This window comes from Megalobrama amblycephala, linkage group LG9, assembly GCF_018812025.1.
Source record: "Megalobrama amblycephala isolate DHTTF-2021 linkage group LG9, ASM1881202v1, whole genome shotgun sequence".
In the NCBI taxonomy this organism is placed as follows: domain Eukaryota; kingdom Metazoa; phylum Chordata; class Actinopteri; order Cypriniformes; family Xenocyprididae; genus Megalobrama; species Megalobrama amblycephala.
Window position 1 is genome coordinate 12,356,095 of NC_063052.1, and position 22,520 is coordinate 12,378,614.

At 35.1% G+C, this 22,520-nt stretch overlaps 1 protein-coding gene across 1 annotated transcript in view; it reads right to left on the reverse strand.

Annotated features, from left to right (window-relative positions):
• Positions 1 to 22,520, reverse strand: part of trioa (trio Rho guanine nucleotide exchange factor a) — a 129,298-nt gene that overhangs the window by 18,809 nt on the left and 87,969 nt on the right. The window contains 23 exon segments of the mRNA XM_048201608.1: positions 37 to 280; positions 808 to 907; positions 1,086 to 1,225; positions 3,432 to 3,533; positions 3,619 to 3,809; positions 3,888 to 3,999; positions 4,088 to 4,180; positions 4,732 to 4,746; positions 4,748 to 4,822; positions 4,909 to 4,978; positions 5,111 to 5,220; positions 5,395 to 5,461; positions 5,553 to 5,668; positions 6,289 to 6,483; positions 6,573 to 6,695; positions 9,674 to 9,789; positions 12,304 to 12,418; positions 13,864 to 14,013; positions 14,184 to 14,375; positions 16,025 to 16,144; positions 16,301 to 16,467; positions 16,951 to 17,146; positions 19,895 to 20,069. Coding sequence (XP_048057565.1) covers positions 37 to 280; positions 808 to 907; positions 1,086 to 1,225; positions 3,432 to 3,533; positions 3,619 to 3,809; positions 3,888 to 3,999; positions 4,088 to 4,180; positions 4,732 to 4,746; positions 4,748 to 4,822; positions 4,909 to 4,978; positions 5,111 to 5,220; positions 5,395 to 5,461; positions 5,553 to 5,668; positions 6,289 to 6,483; positions 6,573 to 6,695; positions 9,674 to 9,789; positions 12,304 to 12,418; positions 13,864 to 14,013; positions 14,184 to 14,375; positions 16,025 to 16,144; positions 16,301 to 16,467; positions 16,951 to 17,146; positions 19,895 to 20,069 — 2,984 coding nt within the window.

A 22,520-nucleotide genomic window follows, 5' to 3' on the forward strand; every position in this document is an offset into this window, starting at 1 on the left:
GGAAAACTTTTGGGAAGTGTTCAGAAATTTACCCACCTTTGTGGTTAAAGATGCCCTCCATCTCCATGCTGCTGCGGGAGTGGGCGATACAGAGCATGGCACAGGGCACCAGGCCCTCCAGGGCAGGGGAACGGTCCGTGGTCCTCACCAAGCACCAGTCCGGCTTATCGTGGAGCCTCTCTAGTACCTCCACCGTCTGTCCCCTCCGCACCGTCAGCTCGTTACTGTTACCGGCCATGAAGTCATGGATGACCACTGTCAGCTCACAACCACCTGATAACTAAAGAAAAAAACACAAGCAAAGAGCCATGTTGAGTCATACTGTTTATCTTTAGATGAAAATGCCCTTTAAATGTTGTCAGTATATTGCCATATCATATGCATTCATTTTAGTCCATTTTACAATGCCTAAAATGTCACATCATTTCAGTAAAAAAAATACTGATTGATGTGCAAAATGATTAAAAAAAATGAGTCAAAATATCTGCCACAGATTAAAAATATTTTTTTCGAAAAACTTAATTGAAAATTAGTACTGAAATACAATGAGCTTAAGTGGAAGTACTAAAATTACTAAAACAGGAAAAAATAAAGCTAAATATTAAAATATAGTTAAGTGACAAAAAAAAGACAAAAACAAAGTAACTAAATTGACAACTGAAAATATAAAAATACAGGGTAATTAAAAATATTAATAAATACTGTAATAGATTGTAAATAATACTAAAATAACACTGCAAATTATTGACCAACTTGTAGATAGACTATAGATCAACTTGTTTTCATAGACAGGATGTGTTTCCTCACCTTGTCGCTGTCCAGTGTGTTCTGTGAGGTCCTGGAGGCAAGTGAGATGGTGTCTGGCTGACTGCTGCCGTCACCCTGACTGTCCAGATCCTCTCCATCCCTGCACACATAAACACACACAGGAAATTAACTCCTAGTCTAGGAGTCCAAGTCCTAAAATTTAAGAAAGAACAAATCCAGCAACAGTAAAATGAAGCTGAAGGGTAAAAACAAATTACAAAAAAAAAGTAAGAATATTGAAGTAAGAATAGAGATGTTTCACTGGCCTTGGGGTGTACCTTCGACCCTTGTGTTTGGCTGTGGAGGGTTTGGGGATGTGGATGGGCTCCTTCAACGCACCCTTCAGGTGCACAGTTCGCTCCTGAATCACTTCACGGATGTGCTTTATCCAGTCCTGTTTGTTCTCAATACTAGATGCCTGCGTTTACGTGTGTGGAGAAAGAAAACACAGAGAAATACACCGTGTTGAGTAAGAGTACACACTTATTTTCTGTTCTATGGTGAACTAAGGGTGGGTTAACTGTGTGGCCGTACTCACCATGGATCCATGTTTGCATCCCTGACTTAGCTTCATTTGAAATATAGAAATATACAAGATTTTACTGCTTTATAAAGTATCATATATCATATTGCATTAGATAGTGGCCGAAAAGACAGGGACAACATTAATAAACATGTTTTGTGGTAATTAAGAACCAATTGTGCCAACGTGTTGTGATGAATGGTTTATGCATTAGACATTGGCATTTGAAGTTTATCAATATAGACAAAATCTAGTTAGTATATCATTAAGAGATTAATAACTATGATTTAAAACTAAAAAGTATATAAACTACTAAATATATATATATATATATATATATATATAAATAAATAAATATATATATAAACGGTACATGTATTCTTCTTGAACCGTACTGTACTAACGTCACGGTTTGGTTCATGCAGTTATACAACGAATACAGTCTGTTACAGGTGATCCACACTCTAATCCACAAGGGGGCGCGCGTGGTAATGCAACACTGTTTGCTAACTGCCACAACAGGAAAAAGCGCAGAAGAAGAGACAATCAATGTTTACGAGTAATCTCTCAACCAGTGTTTCAGCTGTGGAAAGACATCAATAAAACAGCTTGCGAATAATATCTCACGTAGCATTACATTTACCTCAATCAGTGTCCACAGCATGTTAGTTCACTAGAGAAATGAACTCTAGAAGGGAGCGTTTCACTAAATACGTTTAAATAAATGTCATGAAAACAAGTTATGACAGTTACTGTGTAAATGATTATATTTCAAAAATGAACCGAAGTAATAATTTTATAATTATATTTAGAAGTTAATGCAAAACTTGCCTTATGTGTAATTTACATTTTTTTTTTTATTATTTGAGTGTTGATTATTACATCTAAATAGAAATAACTGAATTTAATAGTTTGGGCTTTGTTGTTAATTGTGACCTTTAATATTATAGTAATATGCAAGAAAGGGCTTCTTGTATATAGTTTACAGCATTAGCTGAAATAGTTTTTTTATCCTTCTGAAAATGTTAATTATAATTTATTTAAAGAGGGAGACACATTTTGTTCAATAAACCACTGTATAATAAAAAAAATTCTTCCCCTGCTGTACCGAACCGTGACTTCAATACCGTGGTACGTCCTGAACCATCATGTTTGAGTACCGTTACACCCCAAATTTTATATATATATATATATATATATATATATATATATATATATATATATATATATATATATATATATATAGTTTATATACTTATATTATATTATATATATATATATATATATATATATATATATATATATATATATATATATATATATATATATTTATTATATACACTTTTTTATATACACCCCCACACATAAAATATATGACACTGAGATTTAAGCTGAGAATTTTTCTTTGGCTCATATGACATACAGTAAACCACATATAAACTGACAGCAAATAACTCTGAAATTTAGACACTTTGCTGAAGAAAGTTTTAAACAGTAGCTTTACAGTTTGAAAGCAGCATGCAGAAAATTAACAGTTACTGTGAGACAGAAGCCATTTGCAATGCACATACGTCACCACCAGTAGAGACTATTCTTGTTTTTGTTTTTTTGGTTTACTTGCGCTTTTTTTAACATGCAGTCAGAACCAGAGTCACGAGTGCTCAGATCTTCCCTTATAATCAGTGTCAAGGTTCGATACAGATCCACTCTTGTTTTCTCTAACAGTCTCTTTATGATCAGCCTGAAATCTTTTATTTTAATAAAGTAATGTTAAATAACATTAACATCATCTGTGTCATGCTGTCCATTACTACAGAAAATAATTGGCATTCGTCCCTCAGTTTGTAAAAGCAAGCAAAAAAGCAGTTGCCCCATAGATTTCAATTATAAATGCATTTTTGTCAACAGTTTATTTTTTAGCTTGCTTTTACAAACTGACATAGTAAATTATTTTCGTGGCAAGAGTCTTCACACTGAATATGTGGATTTCACAAATATTCACCCTTTACTTGTTAAAGTGCACAAGCTATACAGAAATGCAACGAAGAAAGCTAGAGCAAAACAGTGCCATGCTTTTCAACAGAGCAAGAGAGAGAGTCACCTTGAGGACAATCTTGTTGTCTGAAGTTGGGGTCCGTCCAACCCAGAGTGCAAATTTACATGGATCTCCTTCCACGTGCTCAGTAACACCCAGTTCAGAGGTCTGCAGTCAGGACAAAGCATTTAAAACAACCAGATCTGCTGCATAAAAAGATGTTGTAGTGCTTTAACCCTGCTGTGAAACTTACAAAAAGCTTGCTCTTGTAGATGTACTTGCTCCTGCCATTTGAGTCTTTAACCTCCTTGCTGAAGATCAGTGACATCTCGAAGAGGAACAGGTGACGTTCCCGTCCCTTACGGATCAGGGTCTTGGGATCCCAAACCTGGAACGCCTCCTGCAGGATCAGTTCTCCCTGGGATTCGATGTTCTCGTCAAACCCTGAAGACATTCAGTGTAATTAGGACCTGTTGCATCCGCCTCTTTTGTGTGCTTGCGCGTCTATGTTTGTCCACTCACCTTCCAGCATGCTCAAGTGCATGGCATCGTTGGCTCTCTTGGGAACACTTAGCATGACCTCCAGGCCATCCTTGATTTCACCTTTGCCTTCCTCGCAACATGTCAGGAGCTCCTACAAACACAAACGGACTTGAATTACCACTGAGCTTTTAAATCAAATCAGTCTGTAAGTTTTCGGGATGAATACAAGAAGTTTTTACCTTGAGGAGCAGCTGGTACTTGGTTATTCTCTGAACAGGTTTGATGAGGTATGATGAGATAGAGTTGGCCAGACGATGCCTCTGCTGGATTTCCTGTAACAGGAACATCAATACACTTTCACAATTGGCCACTGACAGGAAGACACAAATGTTCAAAATTAATGCAATACATTAAAGGATTAGTTCACCTCAGAATTCAAATTTCCTGATAATTTATTCACCCCCATGTCATCCAAGATGTTCATGTCTTTCTTTCCTCAGTCGAAAAGAAATGAAGGTTTTTGAGGAAAACATTCCAGGATTTTTCTCCATATAGTGGACTTCAACCGTTACCAATGGGTTGAAGGTTCAAATTGCAGTTTCAAAGGGCTCTACACAATCCCAGCCGAGGAATAAGGGTCTATTCCTCGTCTGGGATCATGTAGAGTTCTTCGAAGCTGCAATTTGGACCTTCAACCCGTTGGTCCCTGTATGTCCACTATATGGAGAAAAATCCTGGAATGTTTTCCTCAAAAACCTTCATTTCTTTTTGATTGAAGAAAGAAAGACAAACATCTTGGATGACATGGGGGTGAGTACATTTTAAGGAAATTTTAATTCTGAAGTGAACTAATCCTTTAAATCATAACAGAAACATTTCTCACATCAAAGTATCCCCCCAGCATGCTCAAGAATAAGCTGAGTGGAGTCTGGTTTGTTCTTGCAGTAGTTCACGTACATCTGGAACTTATCAGCCTGCAGAAACACAAGACACATGCATTTTAATGATCTGAAAGCAGCAGATACAATATTAATATTCAAACACAATTAACTCTTCTCACCCAGGTCACAAAACAGTGGCCCACATCTTCAGGAAGCTGCTCGTACTTCTCCAGCTCTTTGAGGAATATACTGGTGACAAATAGAGACAGAAAGAGGAGCGATACACATGAGTTACTTCTAGAGGACAGGAAACTACTTCACTGGATGCCTAAGGGGAGGATCGATTCAGGCTTAAAGCGTTCGTGTTATAAGTGAACTCACTTGTGATGGAACTCGTAGAGGTCCTGCATGTTACCAAAAATGATGTGCTCTTTGTTGACGATCCCTGGTGGGATCTCCTCCACGCCACTGGTCATCTCCCAAAGATATGTCTGGATGATATTGATAGATTTATTTAAATCATTGTCTGACATAATTTTTCTCATGTTTTGCTTTGAATTTCCATAATATTTCATGACAAAAGATCCAAATAGAAGCCTTGAATAATGTTTTTTTTTTTAAATAACTGAGCCAAAACACATATTAATATATAATAAAACACTCACGTCCATGCACTCTCGCAAGTCTCGCACATAAGCTTTTTCTGTCTGGATCAGCTCAGCCATGATGAAGCTATAAAAATTGAAAACAAATCAGAATATGTAAATCTGTCTAATAGATCTAAAAGTCCATGAATTCTTTGAATACAGCAAATAAGACATACTCCTTCCTGCGGGCGGACTTGCGCTTCTCTTCGTTAAGCTCGTGGGCAGCATCTCTGAGTTTGACCTCTGACCCTGGAGCACTAGCTGGGATGATGTCCAACTGCAAGTCTTTACTCTGGAAATGAAAAACAACTTGTTTTAGTCCCACAGACTTCTGACTGCATATTTCTCACAGTACGATTCTCACTATGTTTTCTTGCACAAAAATAATCTGAAATTAACTGGAATAAGGTCATATTCTGATTATGTGAGCATCAAGTAAACATGCTAACCCCCGGACATAACGCCAGCAAGTAAATAATCTGGTTTCTAGAAATCTGATCGCAACAGATGTCACATGGCAGTAGTTATCAGAATTTTGAGTCATAAACACCTTATTCTGAATATCCACTGCGATATTGGTCGAAAACAGAGGTAATTATTGGTGATGTTAGATACAGGCAGGTTTGTTATAAACTAAAACTATTAAAATGTTAACGTTTTTGTTGAACTGAAATAAAGCAGAAATGAAAAACTTAAACTTAAAAAAAAAAAAAAAAAAAAAAAAACGTAATTAAAATAAGTTGAAGTACTAAAATTGCTGTAGTAATTTTCTATTATTGTTCAAATCATCCCCCAGGCCGGATTGGACACCGTCGTGGGCCGTACGTTTGACACCCCTTCTCTAAACCACGTGCACTCATGAGAATGTGGTATGATCACATATCACACTATTACGAGAAGAAAACAACATACTGCTTTGTTCGAGTCTGAAGAGATGCCGAGGGCTTTCTCCAGAGACGTGCGATACTTGTCCATGCGAAGGGAGAAGTCTCGATAGCGTTTGTCCACGGCCGTGACCCATTTCTTAATCTCAGCGGCATGGGAGTGGCCCTTATCACAGAACCCATCTGCCAACTGTATCAGCAGCTTCACCCGCTCTTTGGTTTGCTGAGGACGCAGGGACAGAATCAGCGTTAGATAACTGCAGGGTTAAAGGTGCCGCCCAGGTGCTTGTCATCTCTGCGGTGCTGTTGTACCTTGGCTGTGATGTGGAAGTCCTCGTGCTCCTTCAGAAGCTCCTGTGTGTGGTGGATGCTGGAGCCCGTGGAGGTGTGTGTGGACAGATAGAACTCACCGGTGTCGTGGATCCACTCCAGAGCCTGGACAATAAGAAAGAAGCACGTTAAAATGCTGATTGTCGAAGTGTCATGAAGCCACCCTGTTTAAGTACTGCTCGTTCACACCTCAGATTTAAAAAAAGACTAAGATTAAAGCTGTGGAAAAGTTGGGAGTGTTGAGGGTGGGAAGAGGGGAGACAACAACCAATCAAGCACAGACCTACAACACACTCATTATACAGACAAATGAATATTTAAATGTGAGCGGGGGAAAAAACAAATAAACAACTGAGTTGGGGGCACCTTGATGTATTTTAAAAATACAATCCTACGACAACAAACTCACAAAAAGCTTCTTATTAGAGACTACTAACAACTAACATGAACAAATCAAATACGTTCTGATAAATTATTCTTAGAAATATCAAAAATAGGACTTTTCAGAGATATTGAGTAAGAAAAGGTCTAATAATATTTTCAGTACATTTATGAGCACTACAGTTTAGCACAGAAAGAATAAAGGCATAGTTACTTTTTGTCCATTCTTCTTTGATTTTTCGGTCTACATCATTGTCTTCTGTGTATCAGAATAATTCAGCGCGTTCATGATCACGCTGTATCAGTGTCCTTATTTGCACATATATATTTCATTTGAAGAAGACATGATGAAATACGTATGCATACACGGTGCTGGTTCATGTTTGGAGCGGGAGAGTAAGTGAAATATGTCCATAACAACTTGAAACACACTTGCTCCAGTTCGGGACATGAACTGTGATCCGTATTGTAAAACTCATCTGCACAAAAAACGCTCTCATACATGTGTTGTTACGTATTAAATACAGTTACAGTCATATTTTCCACGTGTTGGTAGTCACACTCCAGCTCTGAACGCATCGTGGGGAAAATGCAAACAACACTTTTGTGTTACTGTACTGAGGAAACACACACTTACGACACATTTGTCTGAAAGACGACAGCACAAAGCTGAACAGGCAGAGGTGAACAAATATCTTTTGTAATATTTGAAATCTCTGATGTAATGCGATCTCATGCATAATACAGCGCAGTGATTGGATTAAAAGAGTTCAGTCTCATAAATAATGCGCAGAAAAGCTCAGAAACCGATGACGTAGACGTGTACTCACCACGGCAGCCAATCACCACTCCAAATGCATGCATATACTTCACTTTGTGTCGTATTTGTGACTTTGCTTTTTTTTTTGCTTTTTTTTTTTTAATTGGAAATGGCTTCGAAAAATTTGAAAAAAAATCATAATAAACGTAATGAGCGCTATTGTGGTTTTCATTGATGTGCAACCTGTACATATCGGTTAACATCTCAAAAAAATGTGTTTAACGGTTTCATGACCCTTTAACAAGTGTGTCTCAGACAGCAAGGTAAAACAGGGCTGAATGAAAAAAAATAAATTGCAACTTAACATACACTACCATTCAAAAGTTTGGGGTCGTAAGATGTTTTTAAACGTTTTGGAAAGAAGTCTCATATTCTGATTTGCTGCTCAAGAAACTATTATTATTATTATTATTATTATTATTATTAGGAATGCACCAATATGAAAAATTTGGCCAATACCGATAACTCATTTATTTGAAAACCATTAACCAAAGCCTGATTACAAAAACAAAACTCTCACCATTAAAAGCCATGTCCAAAGCACACAATTATAATGTTCTCATTATAACATTATTCAGCCGTAATGACAACTTGTGCTGCACATGTTGCACTTAACGTATTTTCCTTTTTGAAGTGATTTCAATCATATTTCAAGCAATTCAAAACCATAATGGTGGACAGTGCACATCTGAAGTGTCTCAGCTGAAGGAAATAATCCATTATTTATCAGCTTTAATATATCGGCCAAAATTTCTTATCAGGCCGATACATTAAATTAAATATTTACTTATATCGGCCGATACTGATATGGTGGCCGATATATTGTGCATCACTAATTATTATCAATGTTGAAAACGGTTGTGCTGCTTCATATTTTTGCATTTTATTTTTTAGGATTCTTTGATGAATAGAAAGTTCATAATAACTGCATTTATTTGAAATAGAAATCTTTTGTATCATTATACATGTCTTATTGTTAATTTTGATACATTCAATGCATCCTTGCTGAATAAAAGCATTAATTTCTTTGAAAAAATAATAAAATTTTTTAAATCTTACTGATCCCAAACTTTTGAACAGTAATGTATAAATATGTGCACGATTATGATATTTTAATAAACAGGCCTTTCCCATATATTTATTGTTCACGTGATTATCCAAACAAACACTATGACTGTATTGTGCAGATTTACAAACCAAACACACAAACTAAAAAAACTAATTCAAATTTGTTTAGTTTTTTGAACAAAAGAAACAAATAAAAACACACCAAAAAAGGCAAAAACAAAACAAAAACATTTGTGCTGCTTTTTATGCGTTTTCAAAATTGTCAAGTTTCCCTGTGCCTGTTTATGGTAATAATGAATTTCAATGTTTGATTTTCATTTACTTTATGCCCTGGTACATAAAGCATAACAACTTGAGAACCACTGTTTAAAAACACAGCTTTCACATGACTAAACCAGCACAGTGGCCAGTTGCATTGTTAAGAACTAAATCTGACCAACTAGCAGTTAACCAGGGTGAAATAACTTAAGTCTTATTTTTCAGATTTAAATTAGACCAATCTACATTTTTATGTAAATAACTAAAAGTTATGACCAATTTTAAAGAAAAAAAATTAGATGACTAACTTGTAAGTCTAGTCTAAGCAGTTTATGCAACCAGCCACAGGAATGAACTGAATAGACATGCTATGGCATCTGAAGACATGCACATCCAAACACACACGCATACAAACAGAAGAGGAAAATGGTAAATAATTTAAAGTCTCAGCGCATCTTAAATATAGGCATGGCAGTGAGTCACAAGCCTGTCAGTCTAATAATCAGACTGATCAGACATCAAAAGGAACAGATGGAGAAAGAGAGAGACATCAAACCTGTTTGGCACTGCGTTCAAACACCACATACTGCTGACACTGGTCCAGCCTCCTCTTCCTCATGGTCCAGAAGTGCAGGACCCGATTCTCCCTTTGCAGCAACTCATTCAGGATATCTACAAAATCACACATGATCATTCTTAACCATGATGCACACTGTATTTGAACACCAGACAAGATCTTTAACAACATGAGTACGTCACTGAAATCATGCTAAACCTTAGAGCTGCATGATTCTGGATGAATTCAGAATCAGAATTTTTTTTATTTAAAATAAAGATCACGAAATCTTAATAGACATGGGTTTGAATTAATGATTCGATGACTTACTCATAAGCGATACTCGTTTCATACTTGTTTCATTACTGGATGAATCAGCATTTTTGAATGAATCACTTCAATGACTGATTCAATGACAAACACATTTTTTAACAGTCACTTGTCGCCACCAACTGGCATAACAATGTAATTGATACAATCTTTATTTGACATGTCAAGTTACTTTCAAAAGGTTATTTACTCTATTTTGACCAGACTTATATTCAAACTATTATTGTGGCAGACAGGTGAATTACAAAGTGTTGTTTTATAAGTCAATATATTGATTATTTCTTGAATTATATTGTTTAAAATTCACTGATGGTAAAAAACAACAATAAAACTTATTATTAATATTGTTATTTTCATACAATCAGTGTAATTCAATATATATATATATATATATATATATATATATATATATATATATATATATATATATATATATATATATGTGTATATATATATATATATATATATATATATATATATACACACACATATATATATATATATATATATATATATATATATATATATATATATATATATGTGTATATATGTATATATATATATATATATATATATATATATATATATATATATATATATATATATATATATATATATATATATACACACACACACACACATATATTTTTATATATATATATATACACAAACACACTTCAATTATTATTGTATACAATTCATGCATATTAAAATCATTATTTTTACATTAAAAAAATTAAATTAAATAATTTAATCATAGAATTATAAATTAAATGGGTAATTGTACTGTTTGAATTGCACTCATGGTAGTAAAATAATAATAACAACAACAACAATAATAATATACATATTACTATAAATATTATAATAATAATAATAATAATAATAATATAATAATAATAATAATATTATTATATTATTATTGTTGTTGTTATTATGATATTATTATGATAGAATCCATGTAAATTGAATTAAAATATTTTTTACATAAATTTAACATTTACATTTTTTAATTACAAAATGATAAATTAAGTGGATAATTCAATCTTAAATTGCTCTGATGGTAGAAAATACATTATTATTATTATTATTATTATTATTATTATACGAATAAATGGCTTATCTGATAAAATGATATTTACATAATTATACTTGATTTTAAAATCTATAAATTAAATTACTTTTACATCAATAATTTGGCTAAATGAATGCTAAAATGACAGCACTAAAGATAAAATCTCTATACCACAGGATGCACTTAACAGTGGTGTGTGTGTGTGTGGCATGAAGGTAAAGGGACAATTCCCAGTGGAGTAACACTGCCACCATTCTCCAATAAGCAGCCATCTCTGTGCGGCGGAGGCCTGACCCATTTACGCTTTCCTTATCTGAGTCATTGTAAGCACACTCAGAACAGGGCCGCATTCACAATGCACACATTCTAAACTGGGCTAAAGTGGGCCAAAGTGGGCCAGCTGCTGAAACTCAGTGAGGGTGCAGCGTACAGGTCGGCCACTAGATGGCGTACCAGAGCTATTTCAGAATATATGCACAATGTACGATCAAACAAGCACTGTAGTTAAACCCCTATAGGGAAGAAAGACTGTTTTGTCATGTCCCCAGAGAGGCAGCAGAGGGAAGACTGGTAAATAAGAGGAAAACATGCAGAGAGGCAGCATCTGTAGCCTTGTGGCTTGAAATACTACAGACACCATGTGTTTATTATATGTCTCGATGGAATAATTGATTCTGATTGGTCAGTTGTGGTGTTCTAAAGTCAAATATTTTTGCATAATGTCCACTTAACTGTAACTGATTCTTACCCAGCGACGTCTCATGTATCAATTCACAGCCTTCTCTTTCTCACAAAATAAGATAATTTATACTAAAATCAATACTTCCTGTCCATTTATTAATACATTTGGTACATACCTGTGTTATGAGCAGGATAATGTACAGTTTGACAATATATTATCCTGGTAATACTTTCTTTTGTTAAAGTCACCAAGAACAATACTTCCACAGCATAATATTAATCATAGCTAATGTTATTCTTGGCATTTGTACATTTTTGAGATCAAAAGTTTTATCTGTTAACATTCGTTAATGCACCGTGAGTGTGAACTAACATGTACATTAACATTACTGAAAAAAATATACCTGTTAGTTTCATGTTCGATAATGCTTTAACTAATGTTGACAAATGAGACTATTATAAAAATGTTACCATTATCCTTAATGTGACATTTCTGAGTCATTATCCGGACCATTTTGATGTAAAGCTGTGGGCCATGACTCACTTTTGACCTGCTGCTCTGGTGCTTTGACGTGACTCAGCATCCCCGGCATACTGACACTGTTTCTGTGCATGTACTTCAGGAACACGTCGGCATTTCGCCTGGCCAAGGTGCATGCCTGAAACACAGAGAGCAACACAGAAATGACCCAAACACAGGCTATCTGCAGGGGGTTCAAAATCAAATTTAAGACTTTTTAAGACTTTTTAAAGGCCTGCACAAATAAAAATAATATTGTGTTGGGGGGAATGTAGGTCAATGTTTATGGTAACATCCTTAACCATAAAATCACTGTAAAAACAATGATTTAAAAATATTTACCATCCAAATAATACAAATTTTGACAAAAACAAGTTCTATAAAATTATAAATCTCAAATTTCAGACTTTAACCATTTTTTTTATATATACATTATATATACATATTTTATATATATATATATATATATATATATATATATACACAGCACAGTCCAAAAGTTTGGAACCACTAAGATTTTTAATGTTTTTAAAAGAAGTTTTGTCTGCTCACCAAGGCTACATTTATTTAATTAAAAATACAGTAAAAAACAGTAATATTGTGAAATATTATTACAATTTAAAATAACTGTGTACTATTTAAATATATTTGACAAAGTAATTTATTCCTGTGATGCAAAGCTGAATTTTCAGCATCGTTACTCCAGTCTTCAGTGTCACATGATCCTTCAGAAATCATTCTAATATGCTGATTTGCTGCTCAATAAACATTTATGATTATTTTCAATGTTGAAAACAGTTGTGTACTTTTTTTTCAGGATTCCTTGATGAATAGAAAGTTCAAAAGAACAGCATTTATCTGAAATACAAAGCTTCTGTAGCATTATACACTACCGTTCAAAAGTTTGGGGTCAGTAAGAATTTTTATTTTATTTTTTTGAAAAGAAATTAAAGAAATGAATACTTTTATTCAGCAAGGATGCATTAAATCAATCAAAAGTGGCAGTAAAGACATTTATAATGTTACAAAAGTTTAGATTTCAGATAAACACTGTTCTTTTGAACTTTCTATTCATCAAATAATCCTGAAAAAAATATTGTACACAAATATTTTGTACAATTGTACACATTAAATGTTCTTGAGCAGCAGATCAGCATATTAGAATGATTTCTGAAGGATCATGTGACACTGAAGACTGGAGTAATGATGCTGAAAATTCAGCTTTGCATCACAGGAATAAATTACTTTGTGAAATATATTCAAATAGAAAACAGTTATTTTAAATTGTAATAATATTTCACAATATTACTGTTTTTTACTGTATTTTTAATTAAATAAATGTAGCCTTGGTGAGCAGAAACTTCTTTTAAAAACATTAAAAATCTTAGTGGTTCCAAACTTTTGGACTGTACTGTATACATACACATATATATATATATATATATATATATATATATATATATATATATATATATATATATATATACATATATATACATATATATATATATATATATATATATATATAAAGGACCTGTGGGGACCCTGCAAACACTGGCAAAACAGATATGTATCCTCTGTTACCTTGAGGAAGGCCTCTTTCTGCTCCAGGTGCTTGCTGATCATGGGGCTGACGTGGTCAGTTTCACAATTGGGCCCGAGTTTGTCCGCTCCTCCGCACCAGTCCTCCTCACGCTTGTACTCCTGCTCCAGACTCTCCAAAACACTACATACCTACAACACAGACAGGAAGATGAGCCTTCAACTGCCTGTTGGGATTTTAAACTTATTACAATATGAATTATAAAAAAAGTCCTGAATGTTGGTTGATCAGTAAATATCATTCTATTACTCTATTACTTAGTAACTTGTGAAACGTCAGTCACCCAAACTCTTCTACCGACCTGTTCGGAGGTCTTGTAGAAGGCCACGGATGCGTTGACCAGCTTGAGCCGGTCTTCCATCTTCAGCATGAGCTGCTGCCAGTGGGAGGCCACGTTCTCTGCGCAGTCTCGGATCATGTCCATGTCGTAGTGATTAGCCTGCAGCAGGGCCTCGGCTTTCTGCTGGACCTGTAGGGCGCTCTGATGGGTTTTCTATGGAGAGGAGGAGAAAACATGTCAGATAAGACAAAAACAAAGACTAATACGACAGAACAGATGTGCAGGAGTCAGATGGCTTAAGACAACGGAGGCTAAGATACAACTGATAGTTGTCCATACTTTGTGGACGAGTATTCAGTAGAGAAAAGGCTAGAATGGGAGTCTGATGGCTGGAGGAAATGAGAAGACTCTGCTGATAGGCAGTCTTTGTGCCTTTGGGTTCCCAAGAGCGATTCAGTGACAGCGGATCTGATGTTATCCTGGTTCTTCATTAAAGAAGGGGAAGTGGAAAGCAGGAGCACATGAGGCTCAGGTCATGTCAGGATCATCTCTGAGCTCGAGATGCAGATAAACAGACAACTGAAGCACCGATATGCTCAGCCATTAGGAGGATTTGTGTTGCTGTGTTTCTCCTACACTTTCAAGTTCAAAGGGCTGATTTTTACTTGCACAATGCCTTCATTTTTCAAATACCTTTCATATACACTACCGTTTCTTGCTCTTATGCTCACAGAGGTTGCATTTATTTGATAAAAAAAAAAAAAACAGTAAAAACAGTAATATTGTGAAAATTATTACAATTTATAAAAAAAAAATCTCTATGTGAATATATTTTAAAATGTAATTTATTCCTGTGATCAAAGCTGAATTTTCAGCATCATTTCTCCAGTCTTCAGTGTCACATGATCCTTCAGAAATCATTCTAATATGAAGATTTGCTGCTTAAGAAACATTTCTTACTATTATCAATGTTGTATTGCTTAATATTTTTTTAAATATTGCTTAATATACTTTTATTTAGGATTATTTGATGAATATAAAGTACAAAAGAACAGCATTTTGGAACATTATGAATGTCTTTACTGTCACTTTTGATCACTTTAATGTGTCTTTGTTGCATAACCGTATTCATTTCTTAAAAAAAAAAAAAAAAAAAAATCTTACTGACCCTATAAAATCTTACTGGTAAACTATTAAAAAGTATAAAAAGTATTTTAAAAGTTATAAAAATGTTTAAAACTATGATAATTCAAACAAAGAGTGAACATCTGTTCCTCATTTGTGGCGTAGTCACATACAGTATTATATAATAATATATATAATATATATAGAAATATGAGATATGGTATATGGGAAAAAAAAGGAAAAAAGGACAAATGTAACTCAAAATATCACAGAATCTCTTTATCATGCATCAATTTCCAAACACATGATTTATAAAATTATTCAAAAAGTGAGAAAATATAATTAGGACACATAAATGCTAGGTATGAAATTAGCCTTAGCAAGACAAAGGAGTCAGCTGTTCAATTCCAGAAATGTATCTAATATTATTTGCACCATAGAATGGTGTTAAACATAATACATAAACTGACATGTGGTGGAAATGACATTTGTCGGTTGAGAAAAAAAGACAAAAAAAAAAAAAAAAGACTTCGCTGTTGGTCATTGTTAGTATACAAATTAAAAAGTAGTAGTGTGAAAAGTGAGTTTATGTTTGTGGTCTACAGTTCAAAAAGTGCCTATAGTTGAATGCTGACAATAATTAAGGGTCTATGATAAGAATAAAGCAGTGAAAATGGTGAAAAATGAGAAAATATTAACAAGGAAAAGGTCTGAAGCAAAATATAAGGAGCACTGACCTCGATAGCATGCTGGAACTGCTCATGCTCTCTCTGCAGCTGCTCGGCTTCTTGAAGGGAGCTGGCCGTAATCAGTCCAGCATTCAGCATTGATTCACCATTACGGATCCAACCCAGAACCTGCAACATGCGGAGATATTAACAAAGACAAATCGACACATCGGTGCAGTGTAATATAGCATTTTTCAAAAACAGTACGCGGTATTGAGTACATACTGCGCGGTATGCAGTAAGTAGTAAGGAAGTATTCCTTTCTGAAAATAGCCTGTGCATTACCTGTTTGACTTCTGCCTGTAGGTGGCGCAGTTGCACACACTGCTCCAGGTGTCTGCGGTGCTGCTCTGCAGCCACGTCCAGCTCTTGTTGCTTCTCATGTAGAAACTCCAGTAGATCCTGAACACGGGTGGCCATGTCCACATCACGGTCGCACAGCAACTCGACACCTGGAAAACGAGACAAAACGACACGTTCTTAGCTCTCAATTTATTCCATAACAAACATCATGAAGCCATTGGACTGAGTTAAAGTTAAATGGAAAAAAAAAATATTCATATGTTCACCAAGACAGCATTTTTCTAGGGTGGGGGAAAAAAGAAAAAAGAAGAAGAAAAAAAAAAAAAAACAGTTAAAAAACAGCAATATTCAAAATAGTCTTCAGAAATCTTAATAATATACTGATTTGGTGCTGATCAATGCTGAGAAGAGTTATAGTATTTTTGTGAAAAATGGGATACATTTTTCACATTTCTTTAATAGAAAGTTCGAAAGGACAGCATTCATAAGAAATAGAAATCTTTTGTAACATTATAAATGATCAGTGTAACACATCCTTGCTGAAATAAAGTATTAATTTCTTTCAAAAGTTCACCAGAAGTGCATATAGCTATAATAAAAAATTATATTTTACATTATCATATTTGACTCACCGGACGCCTGCACCTCGTTGACGTACTGCAGCAGTTCCTGGCCCTGGTGGATGACATGGAAGGCGAGGTTGTTCATGGTCAGGGCTTTATCCGCATGGTGCTGCAGTCTCTGTTCGGCCAGCGTCAGGTCTTCTGTGTCAAAGTCATTCATCTGCTGTGACAGCTCCTCATTCCATGAGTCTAGATCGGAGATAATCTGGAAAATAAGAAAGAACATATGAGTTCAGTCTGAGAGTCTCAGATGCCATTACTAATGGGCAGACACAGCGAGATCACCCAGGACAAGAAACAGAGTGACCTGTCCTGCCTTGCAGCAGAGATAGCGAGAGAAAGAGTAATCACTTTTGGGTGCAGATCATCCTTGGCAGATCCTTGAAGATTGCTGCTTATTAATTGCTAGCAAATCATATTAGACACCAGGGAGTCACTAACTATGTGCTGATGGGAATATTGCCCTAGTTTAAGGAATAGCTTACTAAAAATGAGGATTCCGTCATTACTTACTCTCCATCGTACTAGGGTTGGGAATCGAAAAAAAAAAAAATCGATTCCATTTCTGGAATCAGACATTTGTTATAAAATTAAAATTTCGATTCCTCTTATCGATTCCTTTGTGTGATTTAATATGACTTTAAACCATCCAAGCACAAGACCGACAAGCAGAAAAAGTGATTTTAATGCTATTTTAAACCATGCAAGCGCGTAAGACTTGCCCACTGTTTTCTGTGCTGCGCACACAAAAGCCGCCTCTCATACTGTATAGTGAACTGAGTTGTCTTCCATGTCTTTTCGCACTTTAACAAACACACACAAAAATGTCAAAATACCCTCGTAAACACAGTCTGTTATGTCTTAAATAGGGCTGTCAAAATAACGCGTTAATTTCGATTAATTAATTTGAGAAAAAATAACACGTTAAAAAAATAACGCAGATTAAGCCATTCCGTATTGACCTTTAAACCTGGAGCTGTTCTAAAAACCATTCGACTGTTCACACCAGACGCAACTTGCGCGAATAAAACGCGCTATTCACGCGTAGTTGGATGCTTGGACATTTTGAGTTTACTCGCTTCATTCGCTCGTGAAATTCACTTCACAACAGACGTGAATTTGCGTCATGAGAGGGGCTCTCCCGCTCCTTTATGTGTTTCGCCCGAAACGCTCCATTCGCGGCGCCTCAAGCCTCGTTTACACTGCACGCGTGTGCGTTGCATTACGGCTTCGGCAAGGTTTTGTTCCGTCTTCTGAGCGGTGTCAACTCACACCAGTTTATTGCTTGTTGCTATGCCATACTTTATTTTGCTGTAGCCATACAGATGAAGTTAATACACTTAAAATTCCAGTTATGGACAACAAAAACTTTAAGAAATTTCAAGTTTTTCAACTTCGAATCTCTTGTCGTCAGTTTCTGGCATCGTAGTGATGTGAAATATGAGCAGGAGTTTACTCAGGGTGATTATTTTGACTTTATTTTGTATTTGAGCTGCGCGTCTTGGACGCGACGTCCGTCAAAAATAGGCGAGGCGCCTATCTTTAGCGAAGCGGCGCGGCGAGCCGCTTCTGGGATGCTTCTCAATAGCATTGACTAGAGTGGCCGCGAATCAGCTCCGGTAGCCGCGTCGCAGCCATAACGTGCTGCACACGCGTGCAGCGTAAACGAGGCTTCATTCGTGTGAATCGCGCCGCAGGATGTCTATTCGCGTCTTTGCATTGACTTAACATGTAAATCACTGGACGTCAGTTAGCAATCACAATTACCTTGGTGTTACGGCACACATCATCAAATCTTCTTCCTGAAGCACTTTTGAATTTATTTCCTTAGCATATTAGGTCATATTGTTGATTGTTATGGCCATTATTTGAAAAGTGAAAATAATAATAATAAAAGAGTTTTTGAACTTTAATGTCACTAATGCTGATTATTCATTGATTCTTTTGAATTTCACAGCAAAAATTATGCGATTAATTTAGATTAATTAATCACAGAGTATGTAATTAATTAGATTAAAATTTTTAATCAATTGACAGCCCTAGTCTTAAATGAACAAACAGTTGATGAAGAAAACGCATTAGTAGATTGAACAGTACATTGGATCCGTGCAGCTCTTAAAGTGACAGCAGCCTAAAATTCCTGTCTAAAAACGTGAGACGCAGCGCTCAGGAATGGTTTAAAAAAAACAAACGCATTGCAGAATGCAAGGGTCTTGACACGTGCTTTTGAGACGTGATGCAATAACAAATAAAACAGCTGCCACGCCAACTTGCTACTGCAATCGGAAGCTCGCAATGCTTGCCCCGCCTCCGAGTTCTTCTGATTGGTCCACTGTTTTGGAACTGACATCGATGAGCGGCGCAGCATGTAAAAGTTGAAATTCTTTTAACGGCACTCATGTGTGAAGCGCTGCAAAAGAAGCGAGACGTGAGCGTAACGGTCATACACGTCCATCTAGCACATTTACAAAGAAAACAATGGAAAAGTAGCGCATTGAAATAGAAAAGAAAAAAAAGAACTCCCTTTTCTTTACTGAATAACTTTTGTAACTACATTTGTAATGTATATTTTATTTATAAAGTGCAGTGTTATTCTAGATTTGAATACCTGAAAATCTTAAGCTACACTGAAATGTTTTGCAATGAAATGTGAATGATATCTACATTGTTTTTTTTTTACCATATTGGAATCAAAATTATGAATTGATAAGAATCAGAATTGAAATTAGGAATCGATAAACAGAATCGAAATCGTTAAAATTCAAAAGGATACCCAACCCTATTCCAAACCCATATGACTATTTCTTCTGTGAAACACAAAAAGTTATGGGTGCTACTTCCCATATAATTAATGAGGATTCAAAGTGACATGAGGTTGAGTAAATAGATAGAATTTTCTTTTATTATACCTTTATAACACATACTGTCCCTTACAAATACACAGTGAACTCACGTCAATGGCGTCCCTCTCAAAGATCCTGAGCTGGAGGAAAAGCTCCAGTTTGATCTTCCTCTCCTGGAAGAGCTCTTCCATCTGAGCCTGAGCCTCATCCAGCTGCTGCAGGACGCTCTCAATGTGGTTGATGGAGCTGTTGTGAGGGGTCTTGTTGCTGGAGATGGCCGAGTCTCTGCAGGAAGATGGCGCAAGAGCCGTTACAGCAAAGGTATATTTGCTCTAGTGTCTGCAGGCGATACAGGAAGAAACATTTACTTCTTACAATAATGTCTCGGGGGAAAATCAAAGCTGTAATTAAAATGGAATTATTTAAGGAATGTTTGGAATTCTCAAGCCCAAGTCTGATGGAATTTGAGGAATTTTAGCTCTGTTTTCTCTATTTGTACCTTGTTTACACAGACACAATGCTTTTATTTGGACTTCCTGACTATTATCTGCTGCAAAGATTGAGTGAGGTCAAAACAGGGAACCTTTGGAATCAGTAAGGATCAAAAATGACTTGTGGTGTACTGAATAGGTCAGCTGGTCAGATTCATGAATTTGTTTGACTGATTCATTGAAAAGAGGTTTTCATACATTAAGATTTTAAAATACTGTTGCAAATTTTCACCATTTGAGATGCTATTTTATCATCTAAACTAATTTGGTTCTTTATCTTACACAGGGTGCTTTTGATAAAATATACAAAACGAATACTGTAGCTCTCAAATCAGATAATATTTTTAAATATTTTTAAAAAGATAGACAGAGAAGGTAAAGTGGCTGTAGAAACTTTTGTTTCACTGTGTAGCTCTGATCAAAAATGACTCACATTTTATTGGAGAACTGATTCATGAATCTGTTTGACTGATTCGTCAACAAGGAAAGAGAAAATAAAGTGCCTGCTGATGCTGTGCAACACAACACAACATAAAATGTTGCATTTTGCGGAATGGATTGAGCACAGTCTCCATCATCCTGCCTGTGGAAAAGGAGCTAATAGGATTTGAAAAGCAAAATTGCATTTCATTTTGTAGCTCTAACCTCTGTGGGATAAAAGTAAATGATCAGCAGAATAACAACCTAAAACTAACAAAAACCGACAAATATTAGGGCCCTGAAAGAGGATATGACTTCAGGCTTGAAATTTAAATGTAATAAAACAAAAAGCCAGCACTAATGAGATTATAAATTCATTAAAAAATTGAAATTATATGGTCCTAAATGCATTATCTGCGAATGGGTGAGAGGATTACAAGCCCATTGGAAAGATAATATGTAAAATATGCAACATTATCCTCTTTTCATTAAAAAGGTTAATTATCAGGGACAGCTTTAGTAATAATTGTACAAGAGGGTGAAGGGGGAAAAGAGAAAGAGGAAGCAACAGTTTCAAATGAGTCTGTAAGGGATAGAAGAAAGACAGAAGAGTCCTTTCATCCCGTCTCAAAGGATACAAGCGGGTTAACTCTGATTAAACTTTATTAAAAACAAATGGTGTAATAAAGTAAAATCATAGTTATCGGGGTAATAAAGGCCCTCGCTTTAATTGATGCTTCAGCGCCGGATCTCTGCGGAAAGTCTGTTCCCATAGTGATGTGCTTTTATCATACTGCAAGGCCTGCGTGACTGAGTGGACTTGTTACAGAATAACAGAATAATTAACACTTTCATCGCCGATCCACAACCAGGGTTTGCAGATTAGATCAGGCTCAAAAAAGTGAGTGAAAGTGAGTAGCCGAGTGTGATTCTGAGTTCCTGGTATCTCTTGTGAATGTGTTAGCGAGCTCGTGTAAGTGTGTAATGTCTCTGCGGTGTGGGCAGTCTGTGTGTTGGTGTGAGCTGGGGACCTTTCTGTTTGTACCTCTGGGCTCTTGGGGTTTAAGTATTACCTCTGCATAATTAACGAGGCAGTTATGAAAGCATGATTATGTAAGACACTAGAGGAAGAGAGAATAGCAAAATGAGAACGAGAGAGAGAGAGAGAGAGAGAGAGAGAGAGAGAGAGAGAGAGAGTGTAGAGAGACCAATTTGCAAGCGGAGGAGGAGAATCAAGCCACATGTCTTCATCTGCTTTCCTTATATATATATATATATATATATATATATATATATATATATATATATATATATATATATATATATATATATATATATATTTATTTATTTAAAAAAAAAAAAAAAAATGAGTCCGGGAAATGCAGTGTGACTGCTGAATTGACATGATGTGATTTTGAGTTACCAGTACTGCACCAGTTATTACATATATATACAATATATGTTATAATATAATTCCATTTATAAAACAACAACAAAAAAAATTATATAAATTAATAGAATTTTATAATATAATTTTTATAATATATAAAATTTAAGGAGTCTATATTAAATGTTTTATTTGGCATATATATATATATATATATATATATATATATATATATATATATATATATATATATATATATATATATATATATATATATATATATATATATATACACATATATATAAAATTTCTTAATTATTGATATGAATAGTTATAATGTGAAATTAAAATGTAGTAATAATATAGTTTCATATATATAACATAATATGAAACAGAATATGTAATAAAATCAATATATTTTACATTATATATTAATAA